Raw genomic sequence first — 22,238 nt, 5'->3', positions numbered from 1 at the left:
AAACGAGACATTGCTTAAGCTTACTTACTTTACTTTTAGCCAATTAATTAATTACTTAATTAACAAAGTACTTTTACTTTTTTACTTTACAATACTAGTTCTTGCACACAAATATCTCTTTTTCGTCTTTCTGTATTTTCTTTAAAATCACCACATAAACCGGACCCATAAAAGGAAACACTTAAACATTTGCCACTGAGCGTTATTAGATTAAAGTGTGCAGAAAAAGAAACCGGGAAAGGGCACTCAGCAACATGACGTCACTTCCTGGATGTAGGGGGGGAGACCAAATGACAGCTGGTTTGTTTTCATCAACAAGGGGGACCCAGCGTTGTCAGTAAAGGTACGTACTGCAGCCATCTACCATAGTAATGCTCTGATCTACCAGCTCAGAGCATTATCACCCTCCTGGAGAACATTAACACCGCATTTCTACGGTTTCTGTCTGTTCTCCGTTTCGGGCTCCATCGAGCCGTTGCTCCTGCTGCTGGGGGTCAGACTGGTTATTTTCAGAGTAGACAAGACTCTGACCGTGAGATACAAGCAAGATGTAAAGCTTAGTAATCTGCCTGTAGTAGTCATTCCCCTGTTTATGTTTTCACTGTAAACGGGAGCTGTTATCATTTAGATTACGTTCGCCATCCTTCTGCTTTTAAACGCCAGATTCCTTTAAGAAATCGGTGAATTTTAGACTCGATGGGGCCTTTTAATCCAATTTATGAAATGACACCATAAACTTAAGGCGGCAGTGCTTCCGGAAAATTGTTTACATGGGATCGGCATTATTTATTTTTAAAGAAACATTTCATATATGCTTAAGTCAGTAACTTTTTTTGTTAGATTTATCCGTGGTTGCCAAGTGGATTTTGTGGTGCGTTCGAGTCGAACTCGATTGTCGGATTTTCCGATTTCCAAATAGGTGAATCGGAAAATTGATTTCGTATTGACGTCACACCCAACTTGAACTGTGCTTCATATGCCAACAAACAAGTTTGTTCATGTTTGTTCATTGCGATGTTACTGTAATGAAGATGGAAGAAAAAAAAAACAAGAAAACAAAAAAGCTTGTAACATTATCTATGCTGAATTTCCTGTTCAAAAAATATATTTTTCCATTAACATCGAAATTAAATAATAAAAGAGAAAATCATATTGCTATTCTAAGGTAAATGCCCAAAATGGTAAATTCCATCTGAAAATATGTTGTTTTCACCACTGTTTCATACTTCAAAATAAATACAGAAGTGGTTTTCTTGTAAGACAGTAAAGAATAGAAACGACCATTTGTCCATACAGTTATATAAAATTCAGCCACTTTCTGTAATATCTTATTGAAAATGGTTTAAACTATAGGAACTATACGAACAGCATGACAGCATGTCTTTCTGAGATTTCAGATTGTAATTATTTAACATCAGGTGTTACTTTGATACACAAATGGCAAAGAGCAGACACTCCATATTAGTGGTTATAAATCTAAAGATAAGGAAACTGTGCAGTGAAATATTAACTATGGGTTAGAAAATTTAATAATCTAAATATAAACATTTACTAATTAATAAATATGTCATTTATATTTATGAACTGGCTATCAGTGTTTTCTTTTTTTTCAATTTCTATTGTTGATTTACAATAGAAATCAACAAATCTAGTTCAATGATTAGTCTCTTTATAACTGATTTATTTTATTAAAACACAGCCTACGGGTTCATTGTCACTTACTCAGAAATAGATATTTAATATTTAGTGAAAAGGTTTTTGAATAAAAGCCTCTCTATCAGTTTGCTCAATACAGAATACTGCAGTTTTGCTCTAATGATTTTTATTGATGATCATGTCAGCAAGCAGAGACTGATCTTTGACCTTGATGATTTGTTCTGCAGTGACATGTGGTGATCCTCCTCCCTTATCTGGTCTGACAGGAGCGCCAACAAGGGGAGTAGCTTTTTCTTTCTGCAGACTTCTCCTCTGTCCTTCCATCCATTCTGGAGTAAGATGTTAACCCCTTATTTAATTAGTCCCCACTTTGGTAGGACATACAAGGAATGATCTGTGTAGATGATTCGATCAGAAAAAAATTCACTCATTCCGGTTTTTCTGACAGGTCGCCTGTACAGATACGGCACCAAACAGCTGATTGCAGCCACATCAAAGCAGACGCCGGTTCAGGTATTGCGACAGAACCCCCACCATTATAAAACACTGTGCTGTCAGTTTAGGCAGCTGCATAAGACACTGTAATACGATCCTTTATATTTTTATTCAAGCAACAACTGATACATAATTTATGTTTCCCTCCAGCATATTCCATGGAGAGGCTCTGTCTGCCAAGCCTTATAAAACAGATGCTGGTCATTTTAATTATGGGAAGTCAAGTGATTATCTTGGTCCACGTGCTGCGGTTTCTTTTTCTACGTTTAAAGGGGAAGCCTTATGTATTTTCTCGGCACATTGTTACATTTTCCAGCACCATCAATTAAATATGTTACCATTGCTTGTAAAAATGCTTTATATCGTAAACAAGTTCAATACAGTTCCACCAGCTTTGGAACTGTGCATCAACTTAAGGCATAAGGGAGGGTGCTATCTTTTTTACTTTTTTTTTTTTTAAGTATTGTTAGAGTCCTTTTTAGCAGAAAAACATGCATTAAGTAGGGAGGTACAATGGGGATTGGCAGAAAAAAGCAGTGCTGTGCTCAACACCACCCTGACTATCATCCATGTTATCCAATACATTTTCTTGCAGTTGTTATTTGTAATAAAAAAAAAATAGGCCATAGATATTCTGAACCCATCCTTATCACATTTAAAGGACATAGTGTAGGAGCATGCTGTAAGCACCACCACTACACTATGTTGTTTGTTTACAGAATGCATTGAGAAAAAATATCAATGAACACAATAATAAAGCTTCAAACCATAATGATTCCACTGAAAATAAATATATTTCCTAAATTTATTGCATTTTAAACAAAATTACTTGAGGGCTCCCTTCTTATTTTTTTTTTTTTTTTTTTGTTTTTGTTTCTAAACCAGTTCTTGAACTACTTAACTATGTTTACATCTTTTGAAGTCAAATCAACAGAAAACATTGCAAAGAGCTCCCTAGCGGTGAGATAAGATCTTGAAGGGTTGTGACATTTACCTGATATTCGTTTCCATTCCTGAAGAGGAGGCTGCTCAACAGGAAAGCGTCATGGAGCCTCCAGAAGACAGGGAAGGTCGTTCCTTTGTGGAGGTTATCAATGAGAAGTACAGCCCAGAAAACTTCCCGTACCGCAGAGGGCCTGGGATGGGAGTTGTGGTGGTTCCCACTGCAGGTCTCCAGGGTTCCCCCATGAAGGGTGAGATGAAGACGTCACCTTTGTCTTGCTAAACAGTATATTTATTTTATTTCTGCTAAGAGAGGCATTTGATTATTTATTGGCACCAAGTTTTACCCTGTGATTAAAATAATCGAAGGACTTGTTCATTCTTGCACAATGATCTGATGAATGAATATTTTCTTATATTTTCATATTATTTATTCATTCATTTATTTTATTATTTTTTATTTTATTATTTCTGTCTCAAACCAATAACATTGTTTCTATGAGGCCTCACCTTTTTTTGGTTGTGAATTGATTCAGTTTTTGAAAGCACTGACAGGTCAGTAGAAGAAAATGTCAAAAAAAAAAATCCCCACTGACAATAATCATAATCACACAAATGCCCTAGCAACATGTTCTGTCACATCTATGTCTTACATGTTAATATGAAGTATTATGGTGGCTTTTTTAAGTAATAAGAACCACACACTTGAGGGAACTCAAGTGTGTGGTATATTTGACCAAGAACAGTTTAAAAGCGACTGCAGTCACAGGGTTTTCTGTGGTGTAGCCAGCAGAGCATCTTTCCTCCTTCTCTTTCTGTCCACTTCCTGTCACTAAATGCCATTAATATGTTGTTAAATATCAGTTATTTGCTGCTGTCGCCCTAATATTTGACTGCTTAAACTGCACAGAAACAACCGCCTTACAAATTAAAATTACCATCATTGACTTTATGAATGATTTAATTTGAAGGGTGGAGAGATAAAATAAATTTACTCTGTATCTAACATATTGTCATGAAGTAAAGATATATATTTTAAAAATGTAAATAATCAAAAGAAAAATTCTTAATAAATTATTTTTCATGCGTTCATCTGAAGTCTTAATAATATTTTCACACATATAAATGTCAATTAAATTGTATTTAATTGTGGTCCTGTTGGCTTTTCATACTTGCTGATGTCCACATTGTTCATATTTTAAGCTCCTTTGGATTTGAGCTCAAATGCCACAAACAGAAATGTCCTGCAGCAGTTTCGATTTTTCAGCAGTATCTTCATGTCATTCACAATGGATCACCTTCAGCCACAAATTCTGTTTTTCTTCCCTCTTACTGCAAGGAGGGATAATCTAAAAATCAAAACTATTTTATGCAACTTAAAAATAAGGCCTGCATTTTTTTCACAAACAGACTTATGTAGAAAAACTATTCTTTCTCCACCATAGCTGTACGGTCCACTTCTGCATTGTGAACTACTCCTGGAACTTCTAGTGTTCACTCTGAACTTCCAGGCCTAGTTGTGTTCAAACCCTTAAAAAAACTTTAAAATGTCCCTCTGTCCCTCACACTAGACCGTCTAAACTTGCCCAGTGTGCTGGTGCTGAACGGCTGTGGGATCAGCAAAGCAGGAGACCAGGCTGAGATAGCTGCCTTCTGTGCTCATGTTATGGAGCTGGATCTATCTCACAACAATCTTCAAGACTGGCAAGAGGTAACTTTGAAATCTCTCAGTCCTTTCTGACTGTAGATAGCATTAGATCAGTAATATCAAATTAGGTTGAGCAATTACTGTTTATAGTTGCTTTTATTGTGTTGAATCAACTGTTAAAAAAACAGAAAAATCACGTTTCTGACTTTTCCTCATCGTCTTTCCGGTGTTAAATCTGAAAACAAGGTTAGATATATGCAGGTTCTCTGCCACTCAGTGTGATATATTTTCAGATTCATAGTTTTTAAAGCTTTCTTTGTGTATCAGATTAAAAATACTGATCATACTTTTTTTCAGATCAGTAAAATTGCATCAAGTATCCCTAATCTGGAGTTCCTCAACCTGAGCTCCAACCCACTGGCAGGAACCATTCTTGAGCCGCAGTGTGCTGAAGCCTTTTCACGAGTGCGACGCCTTGTTCTCAACAATACTCAGATATCCTGGGATACAGTGATGCTGCTGACCCAGAACATTCCTGAGTAAGAAGAGCTGTACTAAATCCCTGTTTTTAAAGGAGTGATATTATGTATTTGACTATTTGGCTGGCTTTTAATTGGTTGATTGTTTTATTGTTTATTATTTATTTCTGTAAATTTAAGTGTACACCCAAAGCAATAGACAAATAGTTTTACCAGAAACCAGGTGTGTGCACTCTTCTGAGATTCATTGTGCTGTATGTCTCTCCCTGTTTTTCCCTTCAGTGTGTATTTTCCTCAGCTACGGGTGGACTCTCTCTTTGTTCTTTTGTAGGTTAGAAGAACTGTTCCTGTGCCTTAACGAGTACAGTAGTGTGAGTGCCTCCAGCGTGGCCTGCCCCACTCTGCGCCTCCTTCACATCACCGACAACAGCCTGCACGATTGGGCCGAAGTGGGCAAGTTTGGCTCCATGTTCCCCAGCCTGGACACTCTGATCATGGCCAACAACAACTTGGCCTCCATTCAGGACAGCAAAGATATCCTGGCACGACTCTTCCCCAAACTGCGCAGTATCAACCTAAACAACTCAGGTCAGTGGGTCGCAGTGTGAGCTTGTTTTGATTCGACTCTTTGAATTAGTCTCTTGTGATAGTTATATCTTGAGCATTAATGTTGCTGTAGCTGAATGGTTTCATTTTGTGTTGTAGAGATTTAAAATTAGGATTTAGTATTATGGCAGCAGATAATTTTAGCACAAGCATGGGTCGTTTTATTCTAAAAACTTTGTTCTAAGAGTCCTCTCCACATAGCCTTTAATCTCAAGCAGTGTGTCTATTTACAGAAACAGAATGAGGGTTTATATGCAGAGCTGTTTTCAGAGGGAGAAGGACAAAATCAACATCAGAGAAATGTTCAGATTATCTATTTCCATTCATGTATCAGACTACAAATATCTGACGTGTTTGCCACCTGAAAGACATCCTTTGTCAGAGTTATTCTTTAAATGACAGATGTATTTATTGTAAACATTATTTGGAAAGTGTATTCAGTAGCATATTTAAATATTTGGAGCAGTTTTCTTGCACAAGGACAATGTGCGTGCAGGCAAGCAATACTATATTAATATAATTTCCTTTTATAATACTTTTAATTTTTATTTTTATTTTTTCAAAATGATCTTGAAAGTACTTGTTCTAACTGGAGTATAAACTACTGGAAATTCTGCCAGAAACAAAAACCGCTGCATTGAACCGCTTCAACACCTGAAAACCCGTTAGAAGTTTTCCGTAAAAACGTCATATTCATTCGGTTGAAAGTCTCCACTCAACTTCTTGGCATATGTGTTGTCAGGTCTCAACCGATGGGAAGATATTGAGAAGCTGAACTTCTTTCCAAAGTTAGAGGAGGTGCGACTGCTGGGCATTCCCTTACTGCAGCCTTACACCAAGGCAGAACGCCGCAACCTCATGATAGCACAGTGAGTCTCATCTGTCATGAATAAAACCGTTTGAGACAATTTTTGTCTGCTAATTTGTTGATTTTTAGACTCATGTCCTTTCTGGTGCATAACTTGCTCATGTTTATATGGCCCTCCTCAGGCTTCCCTCAGTATCCCATCTAAATGGCAGTGTTGTGACTGACAGCGAGCGAGAGGATGCAGAGAGGTTCTTCATCCGTCACTACCTAGACTGCCCTGAGAAGGAGCTACCATACAGGTAAACTGCATGACTTGCTTCTCTTTTATCATAACTTCAAAAGTGAAGTGTGTTTTGTGTTTGTATAGTTAAAAAAACCTGATCTTTCCGAGCACAGATACCATTCCCTGATAACCAAATACGGCAAGCTGGAGCCGCTCGCTGAGATCGACCTCAGACCTCGCTGCCGGGCTCAGGTCGAAGTTCACTGCGAGGAGAAAGTAGAACAGGTTAGTTTGGTAATAATTTAATATGATTCAATACCAAAAATACCGTCATAACAAAGTACTGTACCTTAGAACAACCACAAACTTCTCCCTATTTTATTTTGGATTTTATTTGATAGACCAAAATCAAGTAGAAGGAACTGGGAACAGGAAGTAATTTGCATTCAAACACAACTTCATTCTGACTGAAATGTGTCTGTTTAAGTTCTTATAAGTCTTGGCTTTGTTTCAGCTGTGCATCCGTTTGGACCAAACCGTTGCTGAGCTAAAAAAGCAGTTGACGTCTGTGGTCCAGCTCTCCACCAACAGTATGAGGCTTTACTACATCAACAAGGACAGCGCCTTTGGTCCAGAAGAATTGAAGTACAACAACCGGGCTCTCCACTCCTACAGCATCCAGGATGGTGATGAAATACTCGTAGTGCCCAAGACCAAGTAGAAGCCTTTTGTTTTGAAGCTTGATAAGAAGGATTTAGATGTCTAGGACTATGTTAATTGCTTAGTTGTTATTGCTTGGAAACACTTCTGAAACAGAAAAGCTGGCGTGTCTTTTTGAACGGAGAGAGGCAGTAAAAGGACGTACGCCATCTTGGAGACTGGAAAAAGAAACTACGGTGGGCCGCAGGTTGGCTCTTGCTGAAAGTCCAGAGGTTATATATTTCAGCTTTATTTAAAGAGAAACTCAAGTGAGTTGAAAGATTTTTCATGCTAAAGGCTAAGAGAGCAACATGGATTCTGCTTGCAGTGTTAGCAGACACGAGGGCACTGCAGCAAATCTCAGCTGCTTATTTATTACACGGCATCCACCAAAGCACCTTCACGGACAAATGCCCAGCACTTGCCCACCTGTTCAACACCTACTCTGGTTTTGGCATAGCAAGAACCTGTTGCCACGTGGAGACGGACGGCTGCTCTCGGGTGCACTTTGGCCTTCGATACTACAGAAAATCTGCCTAAATTGAAATGTCAGATGCAGGAAGGGTGATTAAACTGGGTTCAATTCAGATGAAGGGTGTAACAGTCATGTTTTTACAGTCCATATGAAAATACAAGAAATATTAAACTGACCACCCCACCAGTATTGTGTAGCTTACATAGACTGATGATCCACAATTGGTGCTTTTATGAAACATTAATCTTGGTTACAGGCTAATTTCCAAACTGATTTCAAAATTGATATAAACTAAATGTAAAATGTGTTTTCTGTTAACAAACTATAAGAAAGTTGATAGGAAATGAATAGAAAGCTTAATTATATCAATTTATAACAACAAATCCTCAGCTGCCACTATTATGTGAAATCACATTACACTGAGATCTGATATTTGATATCAGAAACCTCTGCTTTAGTGTATTCACTCACACAACCACAGGTGTTTAATGTTGTATGCTGCCACCTGCAGGCATCTTTGCAAGGCAAAACTTGATGCATAAACACAACTTTTATGACAATTTAGTGATTAGCCTTTATGATTTGACAAGTGTGTTTGATTTTAACAGTTCTCATTTAGTTTTGGATGTTTTATAATTCAAAAAGGGATTCTATTCAGCAGAATTATTTATCTCTCTACAAACACTAGAGACTGAGGGATGTTGGTTTCTCTGATCAGTATCATCATATTTTAAACATACATTTAAATTTTAGTGCATAAGCCTGCAACACATTCCAAATTAGACATTTAAAGTATTTCAGAGTGGAGATGTTCTGGAATCGGAGAATCAGCCACTTTTCTTTAAACACAACAGCATAACAGTAAGGAGTTTTCATCCTCTTCAAACATTCAGTTTTAAATTTCTCCACTAGTTCTCTTTTTTACATCAGATTATAATCATATTTGGGTCAGTTTCTCTTTTTCCTTTGCCATAACTTTGTAAGGTAAATAATAATTTACACTGCATTTTGGAGAAATGTGTGAATCTCCTAGGGGAAGACCCACATGTTGTTCCGAAATCTCTGCAGTACTTTTGTGCATCAATGCAGACATTATAGAGATGAAAATGAGGATTAGGTAAAAAATTACAATGACAATAAAAATAACCCTGGCCTTGGGATGAGATGTTGATACTCCTTTTCATATTCAGTCTGTGTACAGAACCTACAGTATGAGGCTTTACTGTTGGTTGCGAGCAGTTTAAGCCTATACACTAACGCCATAGTCATTTCATGATGTTCTGGACTGTTAAGGGAGAAATATGCAAATTCCATTTATATTAAAGGAATATTGATTTAGTGCCTTGCAATATAATTCACACTTCTACATAGTTTGCAAATTTGCAAGTACAGTTTTAAGGGAGTTTGTGTGACAAACCAAACCAAAGTAGTAAACTGGGGAGGAAGATTTATTTTAGTTAATAAAAAAAAAAAACATTACATCTCTCATCCAAAAAGCTTCTTCAGTTCTGAACAAAAGTGGAAATTATTGCTTATGCTTACAGAAAGAATAATCACACTCAAAGATCTGAATCATGCAACCCCTATGTGTTTATTCACATCTCAATTTGTGAATGGTTGCAAAAACTGCCCAAAGAGACCGGACAAGGCTGCATTGTAGCCACCACCACCTCTGTAGCCTGCAATCTAGGGTGAACATAGAAAACCAGAAAAGTTAGCCTGTCACAGAAGCATCTTCACACCAAATCATATCTACAAAAATCAGATGACTTCACATATTTTAAATCCCATTTGTTCTTTCACTTTACAAAAAGCCATTCATAGATTGTCTTTAAATGTGTTGCAGGCTTGAAATGCAAAATAAATGGCACTGAATGCAAAATCTTCTTCATTGAAGGTTTGCACTTCATTTGTTCTCTTATTTACATTTTTGAAATGCTGCATAAGCAGATGCTGGTCTTAGTAGTGGCATTTAAACACACTTTTGACGCTGGGGACATTTATGTATTTTATTTTTTCATTCCTTCTGCACAAAAACACTTTCACCAAACACTGAATTGTATCTTCAAATCAATATTATTACTGTGATTGAAGTCATTACAATGTGGTATATATATATATACACAATAGTTATTGATTTTATGAGAACGTATCCTTCTTGTAAATAAGAAGCGTTGAGCTTAGGAATTTGGTGCTAATGTTTTCCTTTAACAAGCTACTTTACAGAATCCCAAAATATTGTTACAGCTATGGACAGCTATGTTAGTGCTATATTACTGCTCTAAGAATCAGCTCAACAAAGCTGATTTGTTGAGCTTCCAAAATGAAATATTCCTTCCTAGTTGCTCCTGGGAGACAAATCTCTAGTTGTGGTCTGTTAACAAAAAGATCCAGCTTTCTTTTTAGGAAATCTGAATTACATTTCAATGTCTGAAGTTCAAAATCTTTCAACTGATCAAGCTTGTGTAATGTGCTACATTATTTGCCGGTTCTTTAGCACAAAGTTAGAAATTATTTTAGTTCTCCATTCTATTTGTATAAGAGAAAGGGAAATTTTAGAAGATTTTTTTCTCCATCAGATATACATAAGATTGAGACAATGATAAAACTGCTATTTTTACCCAGGAAAACTTGAATTAAATTGTTTAACATTAATAACAAATTATTTAAGAAACTGTTTTAAATGTTAAAGTCTAATTTGCTTTGACATTGATATTCTTAGCTCTCTAATCGATGGTTAACTGTATTTTACTTTCCACTTGAAAACTAAAGAAAACTTTATATTTGAGTAAATTAGAAATCTCCGTTTTAGAGCTGATGCTCCAAAGTTTTTCCCTTATCTAGAGTGTTTGTTCTCCAAATCTGCAGCTATACGTGAATAGGTGTTCATGGAGAAGAAAAAACAAAGTCGGACCCTTTTCTCTATATTTGATCACGACAGTTTTGAAATCAGTGTTAGTGTAGCATGAATTGCAGCCATAGTAAACAGAACAAAGAGGCAGTAATGTAGTGCAAACACCAACAATCAGGTTCCCAGACTACTACCTGAACGTGTCTTAATCAACGTGAGCTTGTTTGGTATAAGAGAATGTTGCATTAATTTGCGGCGAGGGATGATATAATGATATGCATGTTATGTATTTATTGATTGTGCGATCACAAGGAACGTTTTTACACCTGCCTAGATCCATAGAGCAATTCACTTCATGACACTGTGTCTTAATTTAACACAGAGTGAATGATTTCACGCCTTTATGTAGAGATTTATCATTTCTTGAAATTCTGGTGTAATGTTTCTTCTGTTGTGAGCTAAAATTTTGCCTTTCACAGCCCCTTAAAGTACCATACAGATTTTTTGTAATAAAAAAAAGATTTGAGTTATGTTTGATTGACATAAGACGTTGGCATCAAATTTTTCATATTTAAAATCCACAAGTAAAAGGCTTAAAAACATCAAAACTCCCACACACATATAGGTCCTTAATTGCAAAGTTTTGTCTTTATTATTTTCTGAAGTTCCTCTTTACCTGTTTGGTTCGCTGTTTTGTGCTGCAATTTTTGCATAATATCAAAGTAAAAGAACCATCAATATCAAGCATCAGTTTCCAGAGTCAAACTGAGAGGTTTTCATTTCAAGAACCATCTTTTATTAATTATTCAGCAGTTCAAGATGAAGACATCCACGACAAAAACCAAAACCACACCAGCAGTATCTTCAGTAGATCAGAATGCGCTTCAATTTTATTATAGATATCTTTACTTTTATTAAAAATATGTGTGTTTCATGTTTTTTGCGCATTGATGTACTATAACTTAAAACATTGTACAAAATTTTGTTCAGTAGCCTATTTGAAAAGAAATTCTTTATCTGCCTTTTTTTCTTTTTTTTTTGCCAAGAATAACATGAGGTGATTAAACCACATATATTTCTACACACTGGAGATTGTTAGCTTCGCTTAGCAAAAAAAAAAAAAAAAAAAAAAGAATGGGGAAAGAAGGCAAATGGGAAAGAATACACCTATATGTTCTTCTGACTCTGTTAAACCTTGATCTTAGTGCAGTTATATATATAAGTAGAGGCTATTGTTTCTAACTTCAATGTTCCCCTTTTGCAGGATTTTGTGCAAAGGGGACCTAATTGTGGTGTTAAATCTCAGATTTTTACCCATCTAGTTGAAACCTACATAATATCCTAAAAACAGGCATATCTTAAAATATTATGTGGTAAAATAATTCACAATGAGTGTTAGAAAAAATGCTAATAAAGCCTATGGAGAGCACAAAATGGTGGTAATGTCATTTAAGAAGTTGGGTACCATCCCACTAATGCTGGATTCTGTTTAGTTCTAGAAGTAAGAAATCTCGAAGTTAGAGTCTGAAAGATCAATTAGAGGTGCCTTAACAACCCTGACCTCAAAATCCAATATGGCTACCACATGTAAAGTCATAGCTTCAGTAAAATTGTTGATTTAAACAGTTTACTATTGATATCCCTGCTAGTTTTTTGTTCTCTTGGCAAAACTAGCAAATCACTTTCTATTTTTTTTTTTTTAGGATCTGCCTGACAAGAGTGCAGGAACTTTCTTTAAAACCAGTGATATCTAGAGTTTAAAGAATACTGTCCAGCATGTTTTAGATGTTTCCATCACACATCTGAATCAGTTGAATAATTCATTAGGAGAACTCCTTCAGAACTCAACAACGCTCTGAGAAGTGCAGAAAATCATCTAAAAAAAAATGCAAGCCACTGGTCCTTGCGTACTGGAGTTGGACATTCCTGGTTTAAGGCTGCACTGTCCTGGAAAATTGATGTTTTCTGCTAACGTGCATTCAGTATGGGCATTCAAGAGTTCTGTGAAATGTGGAGGGCCAAACTGTCCAAATTATATACAAATAATTTGTTAAATCAATATTCTGCATCTCAGAGTCTAAATCATGGATGGATTTAGATCCATGATTTAATTTTGCAAATCTCATTTGTAAAATTGTTATTTCAATGAAATGCACAACACTTAAAAAAAAAAATCTCATCTCTCCCATCTGCAGAGGCTGTAATGAAGAAGGTTGTGGATTTGACTCCAGGCCTGGGGTCTTTCTGCATTTAGTTTCTAACTATGCATTAATGGGTTAACTCCTGGTTCTGTCTTCATTATGGTCTAAAAACATTCATGCTAAGTTAATTGGTCTTTGTGAAATACCCTTAGGAGGGAGTTTATGTTTGCATGGTTGTCTGTCCTGTTTTTCTCCTTGTTGCCCTCATGACCTGTCCAAGGAGTACCTTGTATCATAACAACTGGAGTAAGGCACCAACCGCCCACAACCCTGTAAAAATAAGTTGCTTTAGACTGATAAATGCCTTGCAGTACACCATGACTACTTTGGCAAATAGACCCCAACATTAATGGCTCACTTGCCGAGCAAGTTCACTTCAGGACACATTATTTGAACAATAGAACTACTATTTTCACTTACTGATTGACCTTTGTTTTTAAGTGCCAAAAATTATTTAAGTCAAATAATTATAAATGGATTAATTGTGCATTTATTAATTATGTGTAATTTTTCATTTATTTGATTGTGATACATTTGGACCTCCATAGGTATTATCTTTTCAGATTTTCAATCTACACTGTCAAACATCTTGCAGTTTTTGTATGGTACATCATGCCACTAATTAATTTACTAAATCAGTACTTGTTTCTGTGGATTTATCAACAAGCACACTTCATAATATGTCTGTTTTGCTTATATTTCCCTACATTTATAGAATTATTTTGAATCAAATGAGATATTTCTGCAGGTAATACGCACCAGTGTTTAAGTTAATCATTTCACACAGTCTCATCTGTGGCAATTAAATCATGATTTTGCTTTCCAAGAACCCGTAGAAAGTCTTTTTGTTTTTAAAGATCAGAGTGAGTCATCTTTCTTGGGATGAAAGATGCGTCACTGAATGTGAATAAATGGCCGTCTCCCTCCTCTGTTGTCTGATGCCGTTTCATTCACAGTTGCAGTTTTGGACCCGGGCCCACTCTTTGGAAGATGTTCAGTATTATAGCACAGCAGAGGGAGTGCAAAGCTCAGCATCCATTACTCATTCGCTTTGATACAGAGAGCCAGTCACTTCTTGCTTTAATGCTGCAGCTAAGGAAATAAACTGATTAAATATGGCATTGTAACTACACTGACAGATGAAGTGGAAATCACTGATGATCTCTTGGCCTGGTTATTAGTGGACATGGTATATAGACAGCAAGCAAGTACATTATTTTCAGTTAAAGTTTTGAATGTAGATTATTTAGTTTATTTTTATTTGTTTATTTTCTAGTTGATTTATAATTAGAATGTTTATTTTATTGTTTCTAAATCAGTTTTGTGGTTAGTAATTAACTTAATTAGTTAATTGATTTCAGTTTGGGAAGTGGGTGTGTTTCACAGTATAAATATGTAGGGTTTAGATAAGTCTTGAGTCACGTGGGTGGTCTTATGGTTTTTTACCTGTCGTCTGTCATTAGTCATCAGTCAGTTTTTATCAGTGAGAACAGGTGCAGGAGTTAGGGCAGGTTTATCCGAAGCCTCTAACTTGTTTTTAGCCTAAAAACTGAATAAAGTAAACAGAGCTGCATTTTGACTGTTTTAACCTTTTGTTTTGGACTGCGTAAGCCAGAACCCACGATGCACAGTATTGACTATTTGAGTTTATTTTATTTTTTGCTTTGATCATTTTTTGAGATTTGAGTTTTCTTGATTTTGGAATTTAGTTTTTGGACAAATAATAAATACAATGATGTTTTTGAGATATTTTGATAAGAGCCTATTTGGGATGGCTAGACGACCTTGCTTACCTGGAAATGGAAAGGCACTAAGATGTACCATGAGAAGAAGGCAGTGCTATGGTCAATATTCTTCTGGAAAACTTTAAGATGCTGTTATTCATGTGAATGTTACTTTGACATATCCTAAGCATTGTTACATCTTTTTATGGAAAAGCTATTCTCTGATGTTGGTTCCCCCGCCCTCTCTCTCTCTCTCTCTCTCTCTCTCTCTCTCTCTTTCCCTCTTTTAGCAAAATAATGCATTCTGCCATCAAATAGAAATTGGTTTTGGAATTGTTTCAGTAGCACAGCAAAGACTTTGATGTTTTGACTTGGCCTTTAAGTTCCCCAGATCTAACTCTAATCAAGAGTTAGATATCCATTTCTCAGGCAGCCCATGCTATTTGGAGAATCAAATTTAGTCAAAAATAGTAAAATCACATATCTTTGTAATGACCCTAGTTACAGAAAAAAACCACATATTTTAGATTGTGTTTTGGTTTTGATAAAATGTTGGTTTTATACAATTTACTACTAGATCATATGACATAATAGTCAAACTTTTTGGGAATGAGTTGTCAGAAATAGATTTCAGCTTTTTAAAATTTATTTAGTATAGCAATTATGCATAATCATATAATTCAGTATATAAATTATAATACAAAACTTTGAGAAATATCTTTTTTTTTTAAACCTGGTTGAGTGATTTTTTTTTAGCAATAATGAACTACATTTATAAGCAATGTGAGAATTTTATTTATAAAATAAATATAGACCTAATCATTAAACTGCCAATTTACTCCCTTTATTTTTAAATATTAGCTCAAAGTTACATATATTTAAATCTTTATATTTTTGTTTTAAAACGGGCTATTATTATTATTATTATTATTATTATTATTATTATTATTATTATTATTATTATTATGCTTTCCAATAAAAAGCTCCTGAAAAAAAAAACACATAAATAGGAACGGGATAGATCTCCCACGCCACCGGACGTGGCATATTTTCAATGAAAGGATTCTCTGATGTTTACGTTAGTCGCTATGGTGACGGTGTAGGAGGCGGTTCGCATCTATGGCCAGTGACGTGCTGAGCCTGCTTTGGACCAATCACAGCTTCGCTCCGTGGCCATCCTGACGTCACCGTTAAAGCGAAATGGGCCGTTACTCGGTTGCTGAAACTCTACAACTGCAGCGAACAGGAGATATGGCTAAACACCAACGGTCGCGTCGTTAAAGCCTTTGGCAGATTTCTCGTCGGTTTAACATTATCGTTTTACTACAATTAAACCCTGGACCCTGTGGTCTGATAGAAGCACCGACCAGATAAAGGGGACTCTGTTGGGGGCGTTTCGGTGCCCGTTTGGATCGGGATGATCTCCAACTGCGGGGTGAGTGAATGCAGTTCCTTTCTACCTCCATAACCCTGATAGGTGCTGTTTCTGCTAAGTCTTGACACTTCGCTACTTAGCTTAGTCCCAGTACTGGGACGGAATTTATAAGTCAAAAGAACATTAGATTTGAGTGAAACAGAATGTTTGATTGGATTGCATGTTTTTTTTGACCCCTTAAACGAAGCTTGCTGTGGAGACCAGCGGTTGAAAAAACTCGAGAAAGTTCGATTTATTCCTGCTTATTTTTTTCACCTGCACTTATTATGTGTAGAGTAAAATGTATCCTTGTGATTTTATTGGTCATATCTATACGGCTAAAGTATGAACAGTGTGTCCCGCAGCAGCGCCTCAGTTCGCTGTCACAGCACAGTTTGGCGCTGTGTGTCTATGCAGCTGTCCTGAATGCGTTTCCATGAGTTACCACTGAGGCGTATTCGGCCTGCTTACACTGCCGTAAAGTGTATGCCGGTTAGTTTATAAGTGGTGTATTAACTTGGCTGCATCTCCCAGCGGCAAGTTCGAGGAACGTTGGGTTTACGGTTGTCTCTATGTCCTCTCTACTACCCTCTCTCGCGCTGCATTCCTGCGAGCCTACCCGCTTCCATCACCAGGCAACCCTGCTGATTAGTGATGTGGCGCCCGAAGCCGAGCCGGCTTCTTGTGCCTACACACAATGAATGAGTGACTCATTCACATGAACAATGGAATTATAATTATTGGCCTTATTCTTCTTATTATTAGAGCATAATAGCAGCACATGTCAAAATATGCATAAGCAGTAAGTAACCTTGTAATTAGGACCTTTTATGGAGTTTATTCTAGACATTGTTTCAAAAACATAAAATTACAATAAATGTAATCTCAAAGCCCTTTACAAGACAACTTCAATCCATGTTACAATGGACTATAATTTCAGTTTTAAAATAATTCAAGTCTTTCCCATACAATCCTATTATATAGTAACTTCCATATCAGATATGTTCAATTTGTTTCTAATTTTCGTACTGTGCAGTCAAAGTTAATTAATTATCTTATGGTGGCCTGTATGGTGGCTTGTCCATCTCAGGAAGCCCAGATAATTTAATCTTGTTGACTTGGCATCAGTCCTTCATCCTGAGCAAGCATGTGGCAACAGTGGAGAAACCAAAAATTGTTTTTATAGAAAGAAACACCCATCAGAAACAATTCAATTGTTTCTGATGTTTACAGCTATCTGCAACTTTCTAAAATTGCATTTATATTAATCAGGAGATATAATCAGAATCAGAAGTACTTTAAAAATCCCCACAGGGAAAATTTTTGGCAGTCACCTGATTAAAACTTAAGAAAATAAGCCCCAGAGAATGTGATAAAATAATTTAAAAAATTATGTTAGTAAGTGTTGTTATACCGGGTTTGCGCTCATACAAAATTAAATTTCAAGACTTTTCTGAATTAGAATTGTGTAGCAGAAAGAGCCGGATCTTGCTGGTGAGCCGAGCCAAATGAGTCGGATCCGGGAATGGAGACGGAATTGCCATCACTACTCCTGTTGTTCGACTGGGTTACTTACTAAGGCGCGGAATAACGTTATCTGCTGTGGTCTCCATCAGGCATTCCACCTCTGCTCGCATGCAATCAGTCTGTTTCGTGCACTGCTGACATCACGGCACTCAGAGTACCGCCTTGGGTGTTCGGGAACCATCACAGACCCGTCTCCTCTCGGTGTCATGTAACGCTATACGCCGGTTCAGAGCCACTCCGGCGCAGAGCTCCGACTGTCTTTTTCCATTGTCATACGTCAGCTATGTCCTCTGGCCAGAGAATACTCGTTTTTATTTGGATCCTGGTGTCGCAGTCCAGGGATGCGTTTCCGGACACTCGGAGCCTTCCAAGAGCACCACATTCATCTCTTCCCCAACACAAAGTTCTTTAAATTATGTTTTATTTCATATGTTTCACCAACTCAAAAACAAAACAGAATTGCGAAGACCAAATAGTACATTGTAATTTTATTCAACCCTTTTTGCTCTGGTAACATTAAATAAAATCCAGTGCAAGCAACTACCTTCAGAAGTCACCTTACCAAAACCCAGATGTGCATACTTTAATTTTCTATACAAAATACTCTCCATCCAGTGTGACATATTTATGTTATTTGTAAAAACTTTACTTTATTTTCCTTCCATTTAACAATTAAGGCACTGCTTTATGTTCATTTACAATATATAATCTTAATACAATTATTTTTGAGTTGGTGATTGTAACGTGACATGTGGACAAAAAATATCCAGGGATTTGAATACTTTTACAAGGAACTCTAAAAGTGCAAATAATATTCAAATAATATTCAGAGGAACTTAGTGGATGAATCACAATTCACTGAAGCTCATTCTTAACTTTTCAAAGTGATTTCTGACTTGTCTTTAGTATTTGCTCCAGAAGAGCTGTGGAAATCACTTCTGGTCCGCCTGGCTTCCCGAAAGTTTTAACGCTAGTCCTTTAAGAGTAAAGTGGAATGCCAGAGGAGCGCCGAGAGACCTGTGGAGGTCACAGGCATCTGCTATATTTACCGGCTCTGTAACTTGATCCATGGCATTCTGGACAGCCGTGCTCACACTATCTATCCACTTGCTCTGTGGGTCCGCAGCGTTCCGAGTAGCGCCCCTATTGCTTTCTGTCCAAAGACCCGGCTGCTCAGAACAACAAGGGTGAACCTCCATTTATCTTCCTGCAGGTAACCTGCTTGGTTCTGGTCTCAACTGTTTGCTCAGCTTTGTAGTGATCTTCTATGAGGAGCTGGGCTGAGGGTTGGGGACAATATTTCAGAGTTCCAGATTTTTCTCGCATGAGTACAAGAAGCTTCGCTTTAAGTACCGCGGTAATAAGCTGCTGCATGTTTTCTTTCTAACCAACTTGACTAAACAGTCCTCTTCAGGAGCAGCTTTTCTAGATTTGATTGTAGGATCTCATGTGTCCATCACCACTCTAATTATCGCTCGTTCATTTAAAGTTGAATGTGTCTGCTGTAAAGTTAAGCTTCTAGCTGCTTCACTTCTCTATTTATAGGACTTCCAGGCAATATGAAGTTCCTCACACACTATATTTGTCACCCATGGAAAAGTTTTCTGCCAGGTTAGCTGTCATTCTCCACATACATTGACGTGGAAAAGGATTTCCTCCTTTAGATTTCCTCTGTTTATGATTTTTTTTTTTAGAACTTAAATGTTTCTGATTATTAACATCTGATAAAGTACTAAATGCAAAAACCACTTTTCAAATGATTTATTAAAGCAAAAGAGTTTTCAAAACAACTTTTTCAAATATGAGAGATTTATTCACTTCTGTTCAAATCATAAATTTACCAGAGTAAACCACATTTCTTCTGGTTCAGTTTCTCTTGTCACCACTAGAGCTGTAGAATCAAGAAATCATGTTAACTGAACTAACAACAGATGGGGTTTTAGCTTTGATTCAAAGGAATTCAGTATTTCACCATTTTTGTAGTTTTCTGGAAGTTTGTTCCAGACTTGTGGTGCATAGAAGCTGAGTGCTTCTTCTCCATGTTTGGTCCTTGTTCTGGGATGCAGCGTAAACTACACCCAGAAGGCCTGAGTGGTCTTGAGAGTTGATACGACGACAACTCCTCAATGTATTTTGGTACTAGACATTCAGTGCTTTATAAACTAACAGACATATTTTATGATCTATTCTCCAAGGCAGAGAGCCAATGAACTGGGGTGATGGCGTCTATCTTCCTGGTTTTAGTGCGAGCAGCAGCGTTTCGGATGAGGCTGCTTCAGAAGCTTGAGGATTGTTTGTAATTGATGGAACCATAAATTCTGTTCCCTCTACCAGAAATATCTAAAGCAGAATGTCTGACCATCAATTTGTAACCTTAAGCTCCATCACATTTGGATTAACACCCAGAAGTCCACCTGTTGCTCTGCTTTCACTCGTTTTCATTGTGTTTGCTTTACACCCCGATCCTGTGTTCTCACTCATTTGGCATGTCTGTGTTTTTTCACAGGGGTGATCTCTGTGTTTAAACTGTGGGGTGGCATCAGTAGGATGAGCTGCCCCTAAACCCATGAAGTCTGACGCACACTGCTACAAATACAGCAGGTACCAACTTCCCAAACAAATAAATGATAAAAATATAAGTACAGCATTTTTATCATTTATACTTCAGTTTTAAAGTTGGTCAGAGTTTCTAGGAGCTTCTAATTGGTCACCCATGACTGTTTATCTGGAGCATAAATACGAAGGGGAGGAGAATGTATTTCTTTTAGGCTGGATGGGGCCCCATATTTATCTTGCCTCTACACAGAGTGAGCCGGACTGGGACAAAAAGCTTTAAAGGTCACTGTTAGGAGAACTGCAGCAAAGAGTAGCATCTTCTTCTTGCCAAGTTTCTATAACAACTGTCAGACACTGTCTACATGACAACCAGTTGTTTGGGAGTGATGCCAGAACAATGTCTGCCATCACAAGTGTAATGCTGTCCTAAGACTTTGTGCTCTGAGACTCACATTGAGCTTTTCAGTAGCACTTCCGCTGGACTTGGGCTGGAACAAAGCTTTAAAAATTTTAAAAGCACTTCTTGTTCGCTAATGTGTATGCTTGAAGGTCTGTGATGCTGATGCTTCCAGCTCCTTTTTCTACAAAAGCCCTGGAAACATGCTTAGTCTGCGAGCCACCATGAGCTCTTGAAATAGCTGGGGATTCAATGGTCGCTTTAAAGCTGGTGAATATGTTCACAAAACCTACTTTAGGTTTCTTTTTTTTTCTTTGTTATTAATTGACATAAATTAGTTTTCTGATTTAGACATGAAAGGGCTTTTATTTTTGTAAAAAAAAAAATGTTTTGTTGATCATGATGTACTTTTTATTGACACTGCTAATAAACAAAACCCGGTCCAGCAAAACAATCGGTCAGTATAAGCCGTATCATCGCTTAAAACGTTGGATGAAAAGTGACAAGTTACTGCAGCGGCATTTCCCTCATAATCTAGATGAGACCCAACAGTACCAAATCCTCCAGGTACATCAGGTCACTGAGAGCGCTGACAGGCTGGATGGCTGAATGACTCATCCTCCTGATGGTTTCAACTGATGTCAGCAACAGCTTTAATTGAAAGCAGGATTCGTTTTTTAATCATGGAGGACACATTCTGTAAATTCTCTTGTCCAAATCATCTGTACTCGAGAAGCTGTTAATAGAAGTTGTTAAGGTTATTGTCTCTAATCTTTTGTAGCTTATAGCATCCATCAGCATCAGTAAGTGGATCAGCAGAGATCGATGAGCTTTTTAATTAGTAACGGAGTGTAAATGACCAAATGATTGAGTCAATGAATAAAGAATGAAGTTGGTCATGTACAGAGGGTGCAGCAGCAGTAACTGCAGCCCACAGATCCTGTCCTCTGCACTGTAGTCATGGCCTCATGCATGAGTCACTAACAGATGGTAGTAGTGAAAAATGCTAATTGTCGTTTTCCCCTCCGGGTTCTTATTGATGTCAAATCTAGGCTGTGTAGTGAAGACTGTAGTAGGTGGTGATTCAGGAAAATTTGATTGGAAGATTTTCAGCATATGTTCTGTTTTTCAGGTATTGAAAGGCCATTTGATGTGAAGTTTGTTTGGACTCAATTTGTCTCCTCCCTGAAATCAAGACACATAGACAGGCTCCTGCTCAGCAGAATTGGTGGACTAGGTAATGTCCATTTCTCACTCAGAGGTGGAAGCAGTTTACTACTTTGGTGACTTCTTTAGGAAATGGTTGCGCTAAAGTGTATTTGGTGTTTTCACAGCAGAGAGAGATGAATTCTAATGACACGTTTTTTAAAATAAATAAAAAAAAGTAAAACAATGTATTCTTATCTTACAGGTCACAGTTAAATGTTGTGTCCTGTTGGTCTATTACATAATTTTCCAATAATGCATATGATAAAATGTGGAAAGATTTAAGGTGAGAACCATTATGACCAGTTAGAATTTATATATCTTAGTAAAG

The 22,238-nt window shown here is 37.1% G+C and overlaps 2 protein-coding genes across 8 annotated transcripts in view; both read left to right on the top strand.

Annotated features, from left to right (window-relative positions):
* The first annotated feature begins 236 nt into the window (after positions 1 to 236).
* LOC129359273 (tubulin-specific chaperone cofactor E-like protein) lies at positions 237 to 14,009 on the top strand. The gene is made up of 11 exons (XM_055028791.1): positions 237 to 343; positions 1,884 to 1,990; positions 2,105 to 2,169; positions 3,171 to 3,344; positions 4,665 to 4,804; positions 5,099 to 5,280; positions 5,552 to 5,808; positions 6,569 to 6,695; positions 6,817 to 6,933; positions 7,031 to 7,142; positions 7,372 to 14,009. Exons 4-11 carry the CDS (start codon positions 3,197 to 3,199, stop codon positions 7,576 to 7,578), a joined length of 1,290 nt encoding a protein of 429 aa, XP_054884766.1. The 5' UTR covers positions 237 to 343; positions 1,884 to 1,990; positions 2,105 to 2,169; positions 3,171 to 3,196; the 3' UTR covers positions 7,579 to 14,009.
* Positions 14,010 to 15,996: 1,987 nt separating this feature from the next.
* usp2a (ubiquitin specific peptidase 2a) overlaps positions 15,997 to 22,238 on the top strand; it is a 42,030-nt gene continuing 35,788 nt past the window's right edge. The window contains exons 1-3 of one of the 7 annotated variants that reach the window (XM_055028782.1): positions 18,838 to 18,961; positions 20,255 to 20,349; positions 21,834 to 21,938. The gene's annotated coding sequence lies outside the window, so the exon portion shown is untranslated. Of the gene's footprint in view, positions 16,243 to 18,837; positions 18,962 to 20,254; positions 20,350 to 21,833; positions 21,939 to 22,238 lie in introns of those variants that run through there. The other 6 variants (XM_055028784.1, XM_055028783.1, XM_055028780.1 and 3 more) reach the window with 6 other exon arrangements.

The sequence above is a fragment of the Poeciliopsis prolifica genome, unplaced genomic scaffold, assembly GCF_027474105.1.
Source record: "Poeciliopsis prolifica strain line A6 unplaced genomic scaffold, Auburn_PproV2 SCAFFOLD004, whole genome shotgun sequence".
NCBI lineage: Eukaryota > Metazoa > Chordata > Actinopteri > Cyprinodontiformes > Poeciliidae > Poeciliopsis > Poeciliopsis prolifica.
Note: the sequence above shows the minus strand (reverse complement) of the source record. Positions and strands in the feature narration are given on the sequence as shown.

Bases quoted from the DNA above. Each gene is read 5' to 3' on its own strand.
- LOC129359273 (XM_055028791.1), top strand. From the start codon at position 3,197: ATGGAGCCTCCAGAAGACAGGGAAGGTCGTTCCTTTGTGGAGGTTATC. The intron at 3,345-4,664 runs GTGAGATGAAGA...CCCTCACACTAG, and splicing joins CCAGGGTTCCCCCATGAAGG to ACCGTCTAAACTTGCCCAGT. The intron at 5,281-5,551 runs GTAAGAAGAGCT...GTTCTTTTGTAG, and splicing joins CTGACCCAGAACATTCCTGA to GTTAGAAGAACTGTTCCTGT.